Below are 18504 nucleotides of genomic sequence, written 5' to 3' on the forward strand. Positions count from 1 at the left end.
CCCACCTAGGTCGACTTCAGTGACAGCAGTGGCTGTTCAACCGTCACTCAAGCGGCCACGCCCTTAATAAAGCAGAACTTTAAAGCTTTATATCATTTAAACGGATGAGTTACAAAAAAATTCACCCCCGTCACAGTTGTCATAAAGGGCAAAATTAGCTATATAGACCATAAACACTTTTTGTACCAGGCTGTAAACATAATATTTTCTACTGTAAAGTTGGCCATTTTAACATGGAGGTCTATGGGAATTGACTCCCTTTTAGAGCCTGCCTCTAGCTGCCAGTCGATGAATTGCAGTTTAAATCACTTTCGTATTTGCTTCATCACAGAGATCGGAAGGTTGCCCCTCGACTCGACTTTCACTTCCCTAAATTTGGAATTTCTGTTTTGGAAAAATATGCGTTTTACCTGGAAGTTCATACTAATTATCAAAGTGTTGCAGAATTTCTTTAAATGCTGTTTTTTCCACCGTACCGAATTGCTTTGCAATGTATCGCGTCAGTTATGAACCGCCATCTACCTTCTCATTTATACAGGCACTGCAGCTCCCCCTTGTGTTTTTTAGAGTGATGTGCAATCATTGCGGTGATCATGTGATGATTATTTAATCATTGTGACAGTCCTAGTTGCAATATTGTGAATTGGGCCTTTAGTGTGATGTCATGCTTTGTGGTAAAAAACCTCAAACAGATTTCCTTGTTCCCTGAGAGAGAAAGAGAAAGAGCATAACAAGAGTAAAATCTGACCCGGTGGACTTCTGTACTAAAGTCTCAATTACTCATAATCCTCAAAACACATGTGAACACACACAAGACAGGTGTGTCAAACTGAATAAAGAAAAATGTCCTCAGAATGATCCTGAAGACAGAAAAACACCAGACCACAACAAGAGCCACAAGGTATTGTGGGATTGTAAGGACAAGGATTGAGTTTCAGATTTCTATTGTGTGTCATATGAAAAAACCCTGAGCGCTTCAATAACAAAAGTTTATGCAACTTAATGTGAAATGACAACATTATCCACCCCATATACCCATATATATGTAATGTGAACAAATACACCCACTGTTTAAATGTACAACCGATTAAAAATAATATGTATTGGGGTTAAATTATTTATTTGTGAATTATTTGTGAATGATGGTGGATTTACGAGATATTTAATTTTATTTTGTAGGTTCACAATGCAAAAATCAAAAAAAATAATTTTCATCTTTATGTCTTGGCCTGGGATTTATGTGAAACTTGACAAATAGACATATCTTGAACATTTTCACAAGATTGAGCTGAATGCTCATAGTCTTGAACCTTAAATGAAATGATACATGCCTACTTTATCTTACACATGTTAAACTCTAGTGTATTTGTTATAACAACTCGATATACTAAGCATCTACTGTACAACAAATGATTTTCATCTGACTGGAATCTGTATCTCCACTGCCAACAACACAACACAGACACACCTTTTTTCCATTTCATCACAAATCAGGATTTAAGAAAAAAATGCAAAGAAAGAAAGAAAGAAAGTACATCTGGAAGTATTTTACAGTGCCTGTGTCACAACACAAAAACAAGCTACAGAGTGCTTTTGAAGCAGGAGATTTAAAGGGGCACTCCACTTTTTTTGAAAGTATGCTCGTTTTCCAGCTCCCCTAGAGTTAAACATTTGATTTTTACCGTTTTGGAATCCATTCAGCTGATCTCCAGGTCTGGCGGTACCACTTTTAGCATAACTTAGCACAATCCATTGAATCTGATTAGACCATTAGCATACCGCTAAAAATAACCAAAAAGTTTAGATATTTTTCCTATTTAAAACTTGACTCTTCTGTAGTTACAAGTTTTAAATGGGAAAAATATTGAAACTCTTTGGTTATTTTCTAGCGCGATGCTAATGGTCTAATCAGATTCAATGGATTATGCTAAGCTATGCTAAAAGTAGTACCGCCAGACCCGGAGATCAGCTGAATGGATTTCAAAACGGTAAAAATCAAATATTTAACTCTAGGGGAGCTGGAAAATGAGCCTATTTTCAAAAAAAGTGGAGTTTCCCTTTAAGCATAGAGATCATTTTATATGCGCATGTGAGTGTACACGCACAGTCGGACACGCAGCCTTCAAAAGCGTAGTTCGTTTGACTCAGACGTTCGACATATGCGTTTTGCGACAAAACTGCAATACTTCCCCTGGGCCACATACCAAATATTCCTGTACCCGCATGTGTGACCTACACGTACAATGCATTCTGATGACCAAATTAGCATTACACAAAAGATGTGTAAAAGATTTAACAAGATGTGTCACTGTTATTGATATGAATGGGGGAGATCGCAATGGTCATAATGATGCTTCAGTCCCGCCACCCAGTAAAAGGACCCAATCGGCAATCGATAAAGAACAGAATCCTCTGGGAGAGGGACTGTGTGCAGAATCAACATTCGTTGCAAATAAGGCCACAACTTTCTTAAAAGGACTTTGGTTATGCGCAGATTGCGCATTGTACGCTTATTTCCATAATGCCCAACACAATCTACTAAGAGCAGCGCAAATTAGTTCAGGGACACAAATATGCAGAGCTGATGCGCAGCTGAAAATTTGGGATGTAAAAAGAACCAGAGGTTGGGTTACAAGAAGTTTTAAAACACCTGCTATTGTGTGACTTCTCTTAGTGACTCCTCTTTAATTTCTAAAAGCAAACAAAAAATAACATGGCTTGGTGAACAATATTTTTGAATAGCCTGTTCATCTGGTATTCCAAATAAATTGGTGCATGTTAAAAAAAATCATCTGCTTTGTACCATGCGCTCTCCTATCTGCAACAATTGCAGCCATCTCATCCGCTAAATGACTTAAGACATTCTTTTTTCCGGAGTTGAACGATGGCGCAAACATTAGTAAATCATTTAAATACTCCCCTCCCATAAATGTTTTTTCTAAAAAGGGAAACTCCTAGAAATGCATATGCAATAAGGTCATGCGCAAAAATAACTAGACCACACCTTTTTACACTGGAAAAAATTATTTTCAAGAAAAAAATTCTTAGTATTTTTGTCTTGTTTTCAGTAAAAATATCAAAAAATTCTTAAATTAAGATGCTTTTTGATGAGCAAAATTACCCAAGAAAATAAGTCTAGTTTTTAGACCAAAAATATCCAATTTAAGTAATTTTGTGTGTAAAATAAGCAAAAAATCTGCCAATGGGGTAAGCTAATTTTTCTTGAATTTAGTGCTTAAGAAAAATTTTCACGATTTTTTGCTTACCCCATTGGCAGATTTTTTGGTGGAAAAAAATGATATTTGATGTTTTTGCACTGCAAAAAATGATTTTCCAGATAAAAAAATTTGTAGTATTTTTGTCTTCTTTATATCAAATTTACGTGATTTTGTGCATGAAACAAGCAAAAAAAAAATCTGCCAATGGGATTGAATTTTTTTTTTAATTTAGTGAAAATTTTGAAAAAAAAATTGCTTACCCCATTGGCAATTTTTTTTGCTTGTTTTGGGCACAAAATCGCTTAAATTTGATATTTTTGGCCTAAAAACTAGACTTATTTTCTTGGTTCGTTTTGCTCATCAAGAAAAGCATCTTAATTTAAGAATTTTTAGATATTTTTACTGAAAACAAGAAAAAAATACTAATAAATGCGTTTCTTGAAAATCATTTTTTGCAGTGTAGTGCTTATCCACTGCGCATCTTTAGTAATTCCCAATAGTCGTTATTTAACGCCAAAATGATGGTTTGCGCTGGTGCAAGCTGTTAGTAAATCTGGCCCTTAATCTGCAGTAAAGCATTAACAGCAAAGTCTAGTCCAGTCGATCAGTAAAATAATCCTATTCAACATCAAGAATTATGTATAATTATGCAAAAACAATGTGGTGCTGATATACATAAAATATTTCATTCTTTATATTTTATCAGTGTTGATGCTTACATAGTAAAAAAATAAAAAAAACTTATTTTGATTATGATTATTAAACTCTACACTGCAAAAAATGATTTTCAAGAAAAAAATTTTTTTAGTTTTTTTGTCTTGTTTTCAGTAAAAATATCTAAAAATTCTTAAATTAAGATGCTTTTTCTTGATGAGCAAAACGACCCAAGAAAATAAGTCTAGTTTTTAGACCAAAAATATCAAATGTAAATGATTTTGTGCATAAAACAAGCAAACAAATCTGCCAATGGGGTAGGTAAAAAAACCTTGAACATTTTTCTTAAACGCTAAATTAAAAAAAAATTCAAGAAAAAATTGCTTACCACATTGGCAGATTTTTTTGCTTGTTTTATGCACAAAATTACTTTAATTTAATATATTTGTTCTAAAAACTAGACTTATTTTCTTGGGTCGTTTTGCTCATCAAGAAAAAGCATCTTAATTTAAGAATTTTTAGATATTTTTACTGAAAACAAGACAAAAATACTAAGAATTTAGATGTGGTTCACACTCACCCAAGTTAGGCTGAGACAGGGCCATTGAGCGTTGCTGAACGTTGCTGTTATTGGAGGTTTGATTGTGTAAACTCATCTGATTGACAGAAGGTGTTCTGCTCTTTCGAGGGTCGTGCCATGTGGTGATCTTCTCAACATGACTGCAGAAGAAACACAACATATGTTACTTTAGAATTCAGAATCTCAATGAACTTAAAAAAGGCACTTGACTAGAAGACAGGGCACAGCCGAAACCCCTGCCACCGCAGACTGCTATCTGCTGATACCGATAGCTTGACGGCTATATTAACTTGCATTACCTACATTTTGAAGAATACATTTTCTGAAAGTTATTCATTTATATAATGACCATTAATATTAAACATCACACCAGTGATGTTTCTTTACATTTTCTATTCATGGAGCTCAAATTCATTGCATTTTCCTGTATTTTTTTTTTTTTTTTGATTGACACAATATATTTCGCCTGATAGTGTGACAATTTTATTTTATTAACCGATACAGATTATTGGACGATATATCAGTGCATCAATAACTAGGATGGAGTTTGACCAATGTTTGCATACCCAAGTGTTCCGTGCGAGAAGGCTGAACCCAAAGAGAGAGATTTAATGCAGAAACCTAGACAATAAATGATGACTGTAGAAAGAAAAAGCCAAATCCCAGACATAATGGACAATTAACTCTTTCACCGCCAGCGTTTAAAAAAAAAGTTCCCAGCCAGCGCCAGCGTTTTTCATGATTTTCACCAAAGTTTAATGCCTTCCAGAAAATGTTCTTCTTTAAATATATAAACAACCAATATACCAAATGAAAGACTGCTTTCAAACAAAACAAAAAAAACGTTTCATCCTACCTTCAGTGGTTCTTTTGCAATCAGCTTTTGAATATGGGTAGATTTCTGCAAAAACACCACATTTTGAGCAAAAAGCAGAGATAATTCCATTTTTGTGACAGACTTTTCATAGAGATCCCATTCAGAGCGATCTTTAAAACAGACACGGACATGCAACCACTTGCCATAGGGCAATACTTCAGAGTTTAAAAAGTTGCGAAAGGGCGCCACCTGGTGGATAATAGCGCTATTGCGGAAAGACGGAAAATTTCGTCATTGGCAGGGAAGTGTTTTCTCTTAATTGACGAGATACCTCGTCAATGGCGGGGAAAGAGTTAAGAAATCCTGGACGCCATTTAAGGTCCAAAATGAGGACATGTCTGGAAAAAAGAGGATGTAGGGTTACCCTACATAACATGTTCAACCTGTAACCCAAAAACTCAGAGACCCTTCCAAATTAATTATTTTGTTTTAAATTGTAACAAGTTGGATCAACTTAACTCGTCAATTAAGAGAAAACGCTTCACTGCCAATGACGAGCATTTCCCATTTTCCGCAATAGCGCTATTATCGCTCTTCTTAAACTTTTCAAACCCGGAAGTATCGCCCTAGGGCAAACATCTGTATCCGTGTTCATGTAAGTTTTGAGGATCGCTCTGCATCTGATTTCTATCAAAGGTCCTTCACAAAATTTGGTGTTTTTGAAGAAACCTACCCATATTTGAGAGGTGATAAAAAGAGAACTAATTAGTTTTTGTTTGTTTGAAAGCAAAGGGTCTGTTCTTTCATTTGATATATTGTATGTTTATATATTTTATGAAGAACATTTTCTGGAAGGCATTAAACTTTTGTGAAAATCATGAAAAATGCTGGCGCTGGCTGCCAACTTAAAAAAAAAAATGCTGGTGGGGAAAGAGTTAAAGCAACACTATGTAGTTTCCATGTAAAAATGACTTACAGCTCCCCCATGTGGTTGAAAAGCGCAACAGTGCCTGGTATCAGTCACTCTTCTGCAGGCAGGGGGAGGGGCGGGGCTGTGTGCTCTACCCTCCACCGCCACTTTCAGAGTGTGCTTGTAGCAGCTAGGAGGCGGCTCAGGTTGCAGCAACAGTACAATTTGTCCAGTTAAAAGTTGTTCTATCACTGAAATAATTTTAGAGACATTATTTAAAGGTCGAAAAACTACATAGTGTTGCTTTAATAAATGACTTCAATTGGTTGAGAAACCACTGTAGTTTGTCAAGATAAAAAGCAACAATCAATCAAGATTACTGCTTCAAGTTTGTCTGGCTGTGCAATGTGACAAAACTGTATTGTGACGTGTTTAGTCATGATACAACATTACTGGAAAAACTACAATTTTCATCCAGTAAAGTTACAGCTCTTTCAGTTGGGTTATTTCTCATCACAGGATGATGATGCTTAGGTGGGGGTTTGGTTTGTCACATGTAATTCCCTAAACTTGTGTTATTTAGTCAACTAAAGCTGTAGTTGACCAGACTGATATTTAACAGATAGACGTGTGTGCCTTCTCCTCCACCCATACTCCTTACTCCTCCAGCAAAACTGCAGAGACGTGAAAATCTGGCTTCTCTACATTTTTTAATGCAAGGTCACAAGCGTCAGTCAGACGGCTACAAAATGACTGCAATCTCAATGATACTAAGGTGATAAACTAGTCTGTACACTATCAGGTGGGCATCAGGGTGCTGAGGTTACTCATAATAACCCCGACTAACATTCTTACCCCGATCCATAGATTCACATGTCCCTTTAACTCGACTTAAAATAAGCTTACTTAATATTGAAAATTTGGTTAGATATTTCTCATTTCATAAACCTGTTTTATAGCCTAGTGATAAAAAAAATCCTAAATATGCCCACCACTTTTATAGCATATCAAGATCATTTAGAGAAAAAAAGGTGAAATGTACAGTATATGTCTCTCAATTGAGTTAAATGAGTCAGTGAATGATGATCTACTCCCTGCTGAACTCAGGTCAGTTTAACTGATGATCCGCCCAGCACTAGCTTACTTGAGTAAGTGTTATAATTGTGAATATTTAAAGAAAAAAAAACGTACATTGCTAAACAATTAAATCAATAAAAGTTTTTGTTTACATGACATATGTGTGTAAACTGTGTATAATAAATATGTATATATATATAAATATGAACACATTCATGTATAATTTTAAGAAAAAAAATGTATATATTAAGTATTTATATTTATATATAATATAAATTATACATAAATATACAAATGTATATACACATGTAAACATTTCTAAAACATATACATGCATGTGTGTACATTTATTTATACAAACTTATTATACACAGTTCACACACATATATGATGTAAACAAAAACTTTTATTCTGCTAACGATTAATCGCGATTAATCGTTACGCATCCCTAGTACAAAAGGTCATGCTAAAAATATTGACTTAATATACAAATATAAAGATAAAAGCAAAATAAAAATGAAGACTGACAGACTGTCATCTCAGATTCACGAAGAGACCTGGGTTTCGGGTTCAGGATGGGGCAGCTGTCCTGCACCTGTGGGTTTAGGCAAAAAATCTATAGGCCTAACTTCCCAAATGTGTACTGGGACAGCTGCTTACTACAGTATGTTATATACGCTAAAGACAACAGTTATCTATCTAAAACTATCCAGTGCCAGATTTCTCTCTTGACATGTATGAAGAATTTGACTAGCAGCTTGTACTTATAAGATTGAAAGTCATATAGGATTTTATTTTCAAAAATTATTTATTATAATCTGGGGTACAATGAGCATAGATAAAGAAAGTAACAAGCTAACATCATCAGAGCTTCAACAAATCAAAATCGCCGTTTTTAGTTCAGTACTGAAACTTCTCAACTTTTCATCTGATGTTGTGACTATAGTGAACACATCTGAAGATCCTTCAACGTCAAGCATGAAAATACCAGGAATGTGTGTCTGTCTGTATCCATAGCAACACACGCACGCGCACACGTGTGCACACACACTCTCTCTCTCCCTATAAAACAAATCTGTTAGCCATCTACTGTATAAACCTATCCACCTTATTTCATGTAAACGTGGGCGCCGCCATCTTTGAGCTCCTTTGTGTAAGACTTCCAGTGTGCCACTAAAACCAATGGTAGTCTATTGCGAAGGACACGAGTGTGCCGTTTTGACTGGCTTTTTAATATTTACTATGAAATCCAGGTAGACCGGCATAATTTGTGCAGTAAGGGATTGCCATAATAGCTGTTACAAATGCAGTAAATCTCTACAAAACATTTGTTTAAACCATAATACACGCACAAGAGCTGAATGTGTATGTGGCGCACGTGCACCCATGATCTGTATTTACAAATCCATCCAGTAAAACCTTTTATAGACACTGCCAGTGAACAATAAATACAATAATGTTTAAAACAACTAACATTATGCTGATAAAAATACGCTGATTTAGCTAGTTTATTTATTCTGCTAATATACAGTATATTATTATGAAAATGCAATTACAGTACAGAATATATGTATGACATAATCTGCTTAGTTAATGTTTATAATAGTTTGTAATGTGTTTGCGCGTACTTTTATGATGTTTTAACTAAAAAAAGATATAATTTTAAAATAAGTAATAATTTCATAAGCTCTTGTTTCCATCTAGTGCGTAAGAAGCGATGTAATCAATTTCCATATTTCAAAACAACACTGAATACATGTAATAGTTTAATATGTTTATTATGGTTTCTTCAAATAACTTGCAATGTGTTGAATTTGAAAGATGCAGCTGACTGTGTCGGACCGCGTGAAGCTCGACAAGTCGCCATAAAAACTTAAAAATTGCTCTAAAAAAAACCTCACAGTTGCGACATTTTAAACCATCACCTGAAAAGGTTAAAAACACAAAGTATTGGTCTATTTTAAGTACAAACACTCGACTGACTTTCCCATTATAAAAATACTGGTATGCCTCTGTGCTTTTATATTAAATCAACTTAGATTTACAAGTCATGTCCACAGAGATGAGTTGTCACAACTTATAAAATATAGTTGAGAAAAGTAAACTTAATTTTTTAAGTAATAACAACTCACCTGTAGTAATAACAACTCATCTCTAGTCAAGATCATTTATAGTAAGTTGAAATGACTTGTAAATACGAGTTGATTCAACAAAAATTTTTAAGGCAGCAAAGTATTTTTTATAGTGTAGGGACTTTAAAATATGTCTAAAAGAATCAAAATTATTGTATGTTTGAATTATAAACTGAAAAGAGTCAAACACACTATAAGTACTTCATATTAATTACATATCATATTTCCACCTAAAATTTTTACTAAAACCAGAAAAATAAATGACATTTTAAGTAAAAGGTTTTAATAACACGAATTATTTCTTTTGTAATATGATTAATTTGTTCGATGACAAATTCAGTTCTCTATTTTCTATATAGTTTGTGAAACTGCTTTGAAAGGTCATATCTTCCTGATATAAGGATGGACGGTGATGTTCTTGAGTCAGTCCTGTCCACAGGCTGACAGCGGGTCTCTCCACCCAACTGTGCTCATTGAAAACAAGAACAAAAGAATAAGATCCACTTTCCCAAAGAGTCTGAGCTCGAGTTACTGGGGAATTCCTGCACACCCAACACAAAAGAGTCATGACGGAGGGCCTGTCCCAAAGACAGATGGTCAGAGGTCACATTTAGATGGACACCAGCTGGATGTGCTGGAATCAGAAGTATTTCATTGAATGTGAAAATGGGAAGGCGGAGCCACAGGAAGTGGAATGCGTTACTAATTATAGTCACATACATTCGGATAACTCAGCACTAAAGCTTCGGTTGAAACAGGACAGGTTATGACTTGTGTTTACCAGTCAGCACTCAGTGAGGACAATCTGAGAAAATACAATGAAAACTTTCAGTGCAGTCAACATGAGAACTACACTCATGCAATTCTGTTGTGCTTTCTTTTGCTTTGCAACAATGCAAAATTGTAAAGTGTACATAGAACACATGACATTGATTTTTTTCATAAGATGTAAACTGTAAAAATATTTGTCTGTCCAATTGTGAAGAAGACTGTATTGTTAAAATTTGCTCAACTTCAAGAAAAGAGCATCGGAAATATCTCCCAATTCTAGGGAATGCACCAATATATCGCCTTATAATCAGTATGTGCAGATAAAAGCATTTTTCTTGTATGTCCACTACAGACATTGACTGATTGTTTTAAAACAGGGCAAATAATATTCTGATAATGCAAACGGGTGGGAAAATGCATAAGAACTATATTGTGATCTTAAATACGACCATTTCAGTTATGAAAACAACAACAATGTAAAGAACACTACATGGTTACATTGGGCCTCATCTATTAATCTAACATCGAAACAAGGCAGATCCGTGCAAAATTATCATCTTTAAACACATGAAACATACGTATACGCCAATCTCATCGTACGAATTATTGTCTGTTGATAAACGTGGCGAATAAAAGCTATCATATTCTGAATATTATGATTATACAAATAAAGCCTGGTTAAGATTTTGGCCATAGCTGTACCCCTTCTAGCCACAACCTCGAAAAGTATTAGAGGAAATCTGGAAAAATGCAGTTTGGAGACAGATTACGGAAACGAAATTGATTTTACAATAAAATATCAACCTTGTAATTTCAAATATTAAAATAATAAATATAATTTGGAAGAAAATATACAAAGAGTTTGGTTCCAAAATGCGATAAAACACAATTTTTCTTTTTAAATGAGTTACCACTGAAATCAGTATTGTATCTGGTCAGTATTAAAAAGTAAATTCCTAATTTTACGCAAAATCCGATATCCGCTGTAAACGGATATTTAGTGCATGGTAATTAGGTAATGTCTGTTACCATATATAACCTATACTAACAGTTTTAGATAATGTTTTTAGTATATAGTATATACACAAGGAGCTGTGTGTAAATGAAATGGAAACATATATTTCTGAGCTTGGAATTGGTTTAAAGATGTTGAACGTTGTTAAAGTCACCATGAAACGGAAGTAGCGATTGCCCTAATTTCCCCGTGGTGACGTATATCCGAGTGAAACGGCTTCTGAAATGAAATAAGCAACCCAGTCTCACCCCATTTTGTCAATATTTGATGACACTTGACCATTCGTCAATATGTGACCGGAGGGTATACCTTTCGCGTCATTTTTTGACGAACTGGGGACTTCAATACTATTACGTCCGTTGCATTCTCTTCTATTTTCTTACCAATTTCGCGTCGATTTAGGGTTAGATTTACATAATGACATCCCTACCCAAACCTAACTCTAACCCCAACGCCAGGTGACAACTGTTTCTAACCCCAACGCCAGGTGACAACTGTTTAATTTCGCGTACACTGTTTAATTTCGCGTACACGGTTTAATTTTGCGTAATCTAACCCTAAACCGACGCGAAATTGGTAAGAAAATAGGAGAAGAGAATGCAACGGACGTAATAGTATTGAAGTCCCCAGTTCGTCAAAAAATGACGCGAAAGGTATACCCTCCGCGTCACATATTGACGAATGGTCAAGTGTCGTCAAATATTGACGAAATGGGGTGAGACTGTGTTAAAATAAGACAGGGCTGGATTTGAATTTGTCCGTCGAGATCTGATTGGATCGTTTTAAGTTGGATAAATTAAGATTTGCATTTTTGATTAAAGATTATGAGGGCATATCAATAAAAAAAAAAAGTCATTTGTAAAAAAAAAATACCACAAAATTCCAGGTTTTTAATTTTATTTTCATGGCGACTTTAAAGCTTTAAAGTGCTAACTAACGTAATTGCAATACGTTTTACTGTAGTAAATACTACAGTATTTTTCCTGTTGGGAAACTTCGGCAGAAATCTAATTTCCCATTTGTTAATCTATCTCAAAACTTTTTCTTGTTATTAAAGGTGCAGTGTGTAATTTTTAAAAGGATCTCTTGACAGAAATGCTAAATAATATACAAAATGATATTATATGGGGTGTATAAAGACATTTTAATAATGAACCATTATGTTTATATTACCTTAGAATGGGACGTTTTTATCCACAAACACAGAGGGTCCCCTTACGTGGAAGTCACCATTTTTGTGCCGCCATGTTTCTACAGAAGCCCTTAACGGACAAACTTTTTACTAATTTGTCTCAGTCAATGACATGTTTTTTCCGGTGGCAGCTACCATAGCTTCTCTATGCATTTCAAAAGGGAGGGGAGAGTATTGGACTAAGCCATTGGTTGCAATTCGCAACCTCACCACTAGATGCCGCTAAAATGTACACACTGCAGCTTTAATGTCACTTTGGATTAAAGTGTCTGGTAAATTAAGAAATTTAAATACAACCAATGCTATTCACCAATAACAACTATTCCCAACGAACCACTAAAATAATATTTTTATACTTGCATTTCATACATAAAAGGCCTTAAAATGTTACATGATATGTTGGATTAAACAGCACAAGATCGTCTACAAAGCCAACAAATAGTTGCAGTGTTTGTGTGGATACAGACTCCAAAAATACATCTTCAGAGAGTGGAAATCATCAGATCTTCTTCAGCTGCTTTAGACAACTGTAAGGGTGGGAGTAAATCTCTGCACAGCTGTTATTGGGTCAACTAACTTTAGATCTGGCAGCCATTTACTGGACCTGTCCAGTCATTTCTCCAGTAACTGACCGACCGACACAGTGTTAGAAATGTTAATACACAAAACATTGACTAATGCAAGTTTATAAGGACTGAGATGATGAACTATTCAGGGAAACATACAGTTTTATATAAACACAAATTAGGCAAAGAACAACCTTGCAGAAGATAAATTAATACAAAGTGCCTGAAAAATGTTTGATTTATAAAAAAAAAACTAAAATTTACCAGCCCCATCTAATGACTGTGAAAGATACTTAATAGTCAAAGAATATCATCATACTATTGCTTCATTTTATATTGTGAATATTACTCAACACTACACCAAGAGACACGATGTACACATGTGTTTCAACACAGACGTGTACAGAGCACAGGCTTATTATTTTTGCTGTGTTAATGTCACACACAAACTGAGGTTTTGAATAGAGAGATTATAAGAGTAAGCCGATGATTCATGAACATTGCCTTTCCCGTCAGACACAAAGCAAAGCATTATGGGAAGAGTTACTCGACTCTCGACACAATAAAGAGATTTGTGTCATTGTTTCATTACACAACAGTGTTAAATGCAAGTTGCCTTTAAAAATGGTGTTGACATTTACATAATAATGCCTTTAATTATTATTTGACATGATTTGTACAAAAATATCAGGACAAACCGATTTAGTTGCGATTAAGGATTATTCCATTAAGACTTTATAATGCAGCAGTGCTGGAGCACAGCCCAGTATGTTAAACAACTCCAGACTGAAGACTAACAAGCAACAAATTGTGCTGCGGAAAAAATGTCCTGATCCGATCTCTGAAAGCAAAACGCTGTCGAGTCTCTCACGATCCCATGCAACTCATAAATATCATTTCACTTTGAAACACAATAAGATCTCAAACCTTTATGACTGTACATGATTCCTTCATAAACTTTAAAATCGCCATGAAGTCACTGTGATGTATTTCAGCATTCAAAAGGAGAAAAACTTTAAGATGGGACAATCAGAACGAAGTTGGGTTTGGAGTGGATCAAGTTGGTGTTTTTAAGTGACTGATCCTGTGGAAAGTGTCAGCTATTAGAGATCATCTTTTATACAGTCAGCATGCTCAATATATCAGTAACAACAGGCCAACATCAGCAAAATCCCACGTGATTGCCAGGACTTTGAGTTGAGCTGGAAAACTCTGTGCTCTGTGGTGGAAAAAAGTCTGTCTGAGCGAGGACTGCTCTCTCCCATCCAAAATAAAGACCTGAGCGTCTGCTGTCTGTTTAATGACCCCAGTTCTGGATGAGACATCACAGAAAAGACAAAGAGGGCTATGAACCCACGCTACACACTGATCCAACAAATAATGGTGCTAGGATAGCTGAAGTAAATGAGAGGTCCCAAGCTTTCCTCTTTTACAGCAGTCCATCTTGGTGACTTAAAAGTCAAACTAAAGAGGATTTAAAAAGTTCAACTAAAGTAGAACTGTGAGTGCAAATAGTGCCGCTGATCTGACATATATGGGACTGTACCACAACTGTACACACCAATCTGAATCTGAATTCACACGATGAATGAATCTGACACCTGGGGGCTAACCCAACCAAACCGTGCCTCAGCGCGATTGTCCCCCCTCCCTACATTCCCCCAGAAGAAGGCACTCACACTGTACTTTGAACGGTCCGAGTCTGGGCACGCTATTGTCGTTAAAATGCGATTGTTTTGAAGAAAACAGGAAGTAAAGTGGTCTCTGAACAGTGGAGCCCATCGTAATGTCCAAGTCTGTGTTTTTTATTCAGAGTCGTTTGGTACAAATGACACACAGCCCTCTCACATGCCTATCATATTGCTTTAATGATCTGTGGCATGTGCAGCTCAGACATTCCCCATTTAGACAACCCTGCTGCGCGCATCAGAAGGTTTTTATGAAGGCAGATGAAGATGAGTGGTGGCGCAATTGACGTCCCCCCTTTCGAACCGCGCTCTGGTGCCCAAGTGAACCACGCTCGAGCCCACCTCTGCAAGCCGGCCAGGGCGTGATTACCTAAACCATGCATGGGTAATGTACAGAGTGATCACATTAGTCAAACGAACCAGGCTTTGGGGGTCAAAAGCGCCCAGGCGCGGTTTGGTTTGGATAGTGTGATGGCACCTGAATTAAATAAATCGGAGACATGAATCTGGCACTTGAATCAAGTACATCTGAACCTGATACCTGAATCAAAACTCTGAGACCTAAATCAACCGACTCTGAATTACCCAAATCTGAATTACCTGAATCTGAATAAACCCAGTGTTTCCGCTATATACATTCAACCGTGGCGGCCCGCCACTCCTAAAACATCCCCGCCACGCCTGCGGTTGTGGATAGAAGGGATACAGCAAACGAAATCTCGTTGGATGAGCACTGTTTTATCCTAATCCTTTAACCAAACCCAACTCTAAACACAAAATTTCACACGATTGTAGGATGTATTTGTATCCAATTTAGCCAGAACCGCTGTTTTCATCCTAATAATCCTACCTCCAAATCTAATCCTTAACTTTTCGGCATTTGCTGTATACCTTCTAGACAAAACCCACAGCGTCAGCTCGCAAAAAAGCAACCGAAATGTCCGCTCTGCGAGACTGGCTGTCTAGAAATAAATTCCTTTCTGGATTTGCGTTGTTCACTCATTTATAAATAAATCTCCTAAAATATCATAATTTCCTCCATGGGTTTAGTTTCATGCACAAATAGATTTAAATCAACAGAGGATTAATAAGCTACGTTTCTGTTTTGAGAAATAATAATAAAATAAATAAGCCTATACGAAATATGTTGCACTTAAATAATTATTAAATTGACAAAACGAATAAAAAAGTATTTGAGTTTCTGTTCTTTTTTTGTGACGCGCTCTAAAACCAAACCAGCAGAAAGCACGTCATGTTTTTAATGATTATAAATAAGCACAAGGTTTTCTCCTTATTGTGAGTTTACACAAATAAAAATACATCATTTGAAGTTTCGAATGTTGTTTTACTTTTATCTTTATGACTATAAATTTAGGGTAATTTAAGCTGCATGGTCATCACGCATATGATGTTCACCGGCGCATATCTACACTAACACAGCGCAGGGCTGCGAGAAAAGACATTATTAAACTTTTGATTTAACATATTACGAGTTTTTCGGACATTCATTTGGAATCACTGTACTCATATTATAAACTTATCGGGCCATTAGTTATTCAGTATAGGCTATAAGCGCAGCGCACTGCTGAGCGCTCAGCTGTCAGTCAATCGTCTGTGCTTTAGATCGACACTCACAAAGTTTCACATTAAATGATAAGATATTTGTCCAAAAACAAAAGGCTAAATACTGAATACTACTTATATGCGACTGCAAGACATTAATAGTGGAATCTGTTTGTAAGGAAACTTACATTATTCCCGTGGAAGAGAAGAACGTTGGTAATAGAAACTTGAGGCAGACGGTGAGACTGTTTTATCTGTTTTCAGACGAAACAGCAGGGTCGGGGTACCCGCGGGTGAACCGCATAATATTTGATCTAACGGGTGTAATAGGCTATTTGCGTGTCATTTGTGTTGTAGATGCAGGTCGGGACTCAATAGACAAGAGTAAAATGCGGGTCTAACATCAAAGACCAAAATTCGACTCGTTTTTAAATGTCCCGTGCTTATTTGTGTTTAAGATCTGTCTGAAGACCGGTAAAGGTTTATATTTAACTGCGCGATTTGCAGTGTGACCGGCTCGGGGTCACAGTCTTTATGTCAAATGGTACGGGTGTGAAATAAAATTGCTGCTGATGTCGGATAACTGGTCGGTTGTTCTGTCAATCACAGCGGTGCGGATTATCAAACAGGACTGCATGACTTTGTAACAGCTCTGTACGCTAAACATGAGGACGAACTTGCAATGCACACTACATTAAAACTACAATGAAATATCCGAACTACGTACGTAGCTGTGTAACGTTTTTTTAAGAAAATACAGTTTAGATCAAACATAGAAAAGCAATATGCTATAAATATAAGGAAAAGTAAATGACAGCGTGAAAATTATAAAAAAAATACATGTTAGTTTACTGTAGCCTATATTCTACATTAAATTTTTTTTACATTTATAATCCTCATGGGCGCCCCCTGCCGCCACAGCTGAAAAAAATCCTAGAGGAAACACTGTAAACCTAATTTGAGATTTGAAACAACTGAATCCGACACCTAAATCTAATGAATCTGACACTTGAATCAACTGAATCAGACACCTAAATCTGAGTTTAAAAAAAATGAAGTTGGACATTTGAATCAACTGAATCTGACGCCTTAATTAACTAAACTTGCACCACTCAAACGAGTCTTAGACTTTAATCAAATAAATCGGAGACATGAACCTGATACCTGAAACGACTAAATCTGACCTGATACCTGAATTAAAACTCTGAGACCTGAATCAACTGAATCTGAATAAACTTAATTTGAGATCAGAATCAACTGAATCCAATACCTAAATCTAATGAATCTGACACCTGAATCAACTGAATCAGACACCTAAATCCGATAGCTCAATCAAATGAATTTGACATTTGAATCAAATAAATCTGACACCTTAATTAACTGAATCTGACACCTGAAATCAACGGAGTCTGAGAGGTGAATCAAATAAATCGGAGACATGAATCTGACACCTGATTCAACTATATCTGAACCGGATACCTGAATCAAAACTCTGAGACCTGAATCAACCAAATCTGAAAAAACTTCATTTGAGATCTGAATCAACTGAATCCAACACCGAAATCTGATGAATCTCTGACACCTGAATCAAATGAATCTGACACCTAAATCTAATGAATCTGACACCTGAAACAACTGAATCAGACACCTAAATCTGATAGCTCAATCAAATGAATTTGACATTTGAAACAACTGAATCTGACACCTGAATCAACTGAATCAGACACCTAAATCCGATAGCTCAATCAAATGAATTTGACATTTGAATCAAATAAATCTGACACCTTAATTAACTGAATCTGACACCTGAAATCAACGGAGTCTGAGAGGTGAATCAAATAAATCGGAGACATGAATCTGACACCTGATTCAACTATATCTGAACCGGATACCTGAATCAAAACTCTGAGACCTGAATCAACCAAATCTGAAAAAACTTCATTTGAGATCTGAATCAACTGAATCCAACACCGAAATCTGATGAATCTCTGACACCTGAATCAAATGAATCTGACACCTAAATCTAATGAATCTGACACCTGAAACAACTGAATCAGACACCTAAATCTGATAGCTCAATCAAATGAATTTGACATTTGAAACAACTGAATCTGACACCTGAGTCTGAGATCTGAATCAATCTGACACCTGAATCAACTAAATCTGAACCAACTAAATCTGAACCGGATACCTGAATCAAAACTCAGAGACCTGAATCAACCGAATCTGAATTACCTGAATCTAAAAACATTAATTTGATATCTGAATAACTGAATCCTACACCTAAATCTAATGAATCTGACACCTGAATAAACTGAATC

At 35.9% G+C, this 18504-nt stretch overlaps 1 protein-coding gene across 3 annotated transcripts in view; it reads right to left on the reverse strand.

Annotated features, from left to right (window-relative positions):
• wwtr1 (WW domain containing transcription regulator 1) overlaps positions 1–18504 on the reverse strand; it is a 49176-nt gene that overhangs the window by 12752 nt on the left and 17920 nt on the right. For all 3 annotated transcript variants that reach the window (XR_010529305.1, XM_065259483.1, XM_065259482.1), the window contains exon 2: positions 4453–4592. Coding sequence is in view for 2 of the 3 variants with exons in the window: in XM_065259483.1 (XP_065115555.1) it covers positions 4453–4592 (140 nt within the window). In the remaining variant the exon portion in view is untranslated. The remainder of the gene's footprint in view (positions 1–4452; positions 4593–18504) is intronic.

Source organism: Paramisgurnus dabryanus, chromosome 24 (genome assembly GCF_030506205.2).
Source record: "Paramisgurnus dabryanus chromosome 24, PD_genome_1.1, whole genome shotgun sequence".
Lineage (NCBI taxonomy): Eukaryota > Metazoa > Chordata > Actinopteri > Cypriniformes > Cobitidae > Paramisgurnus > Paramisgurnus dabryanus.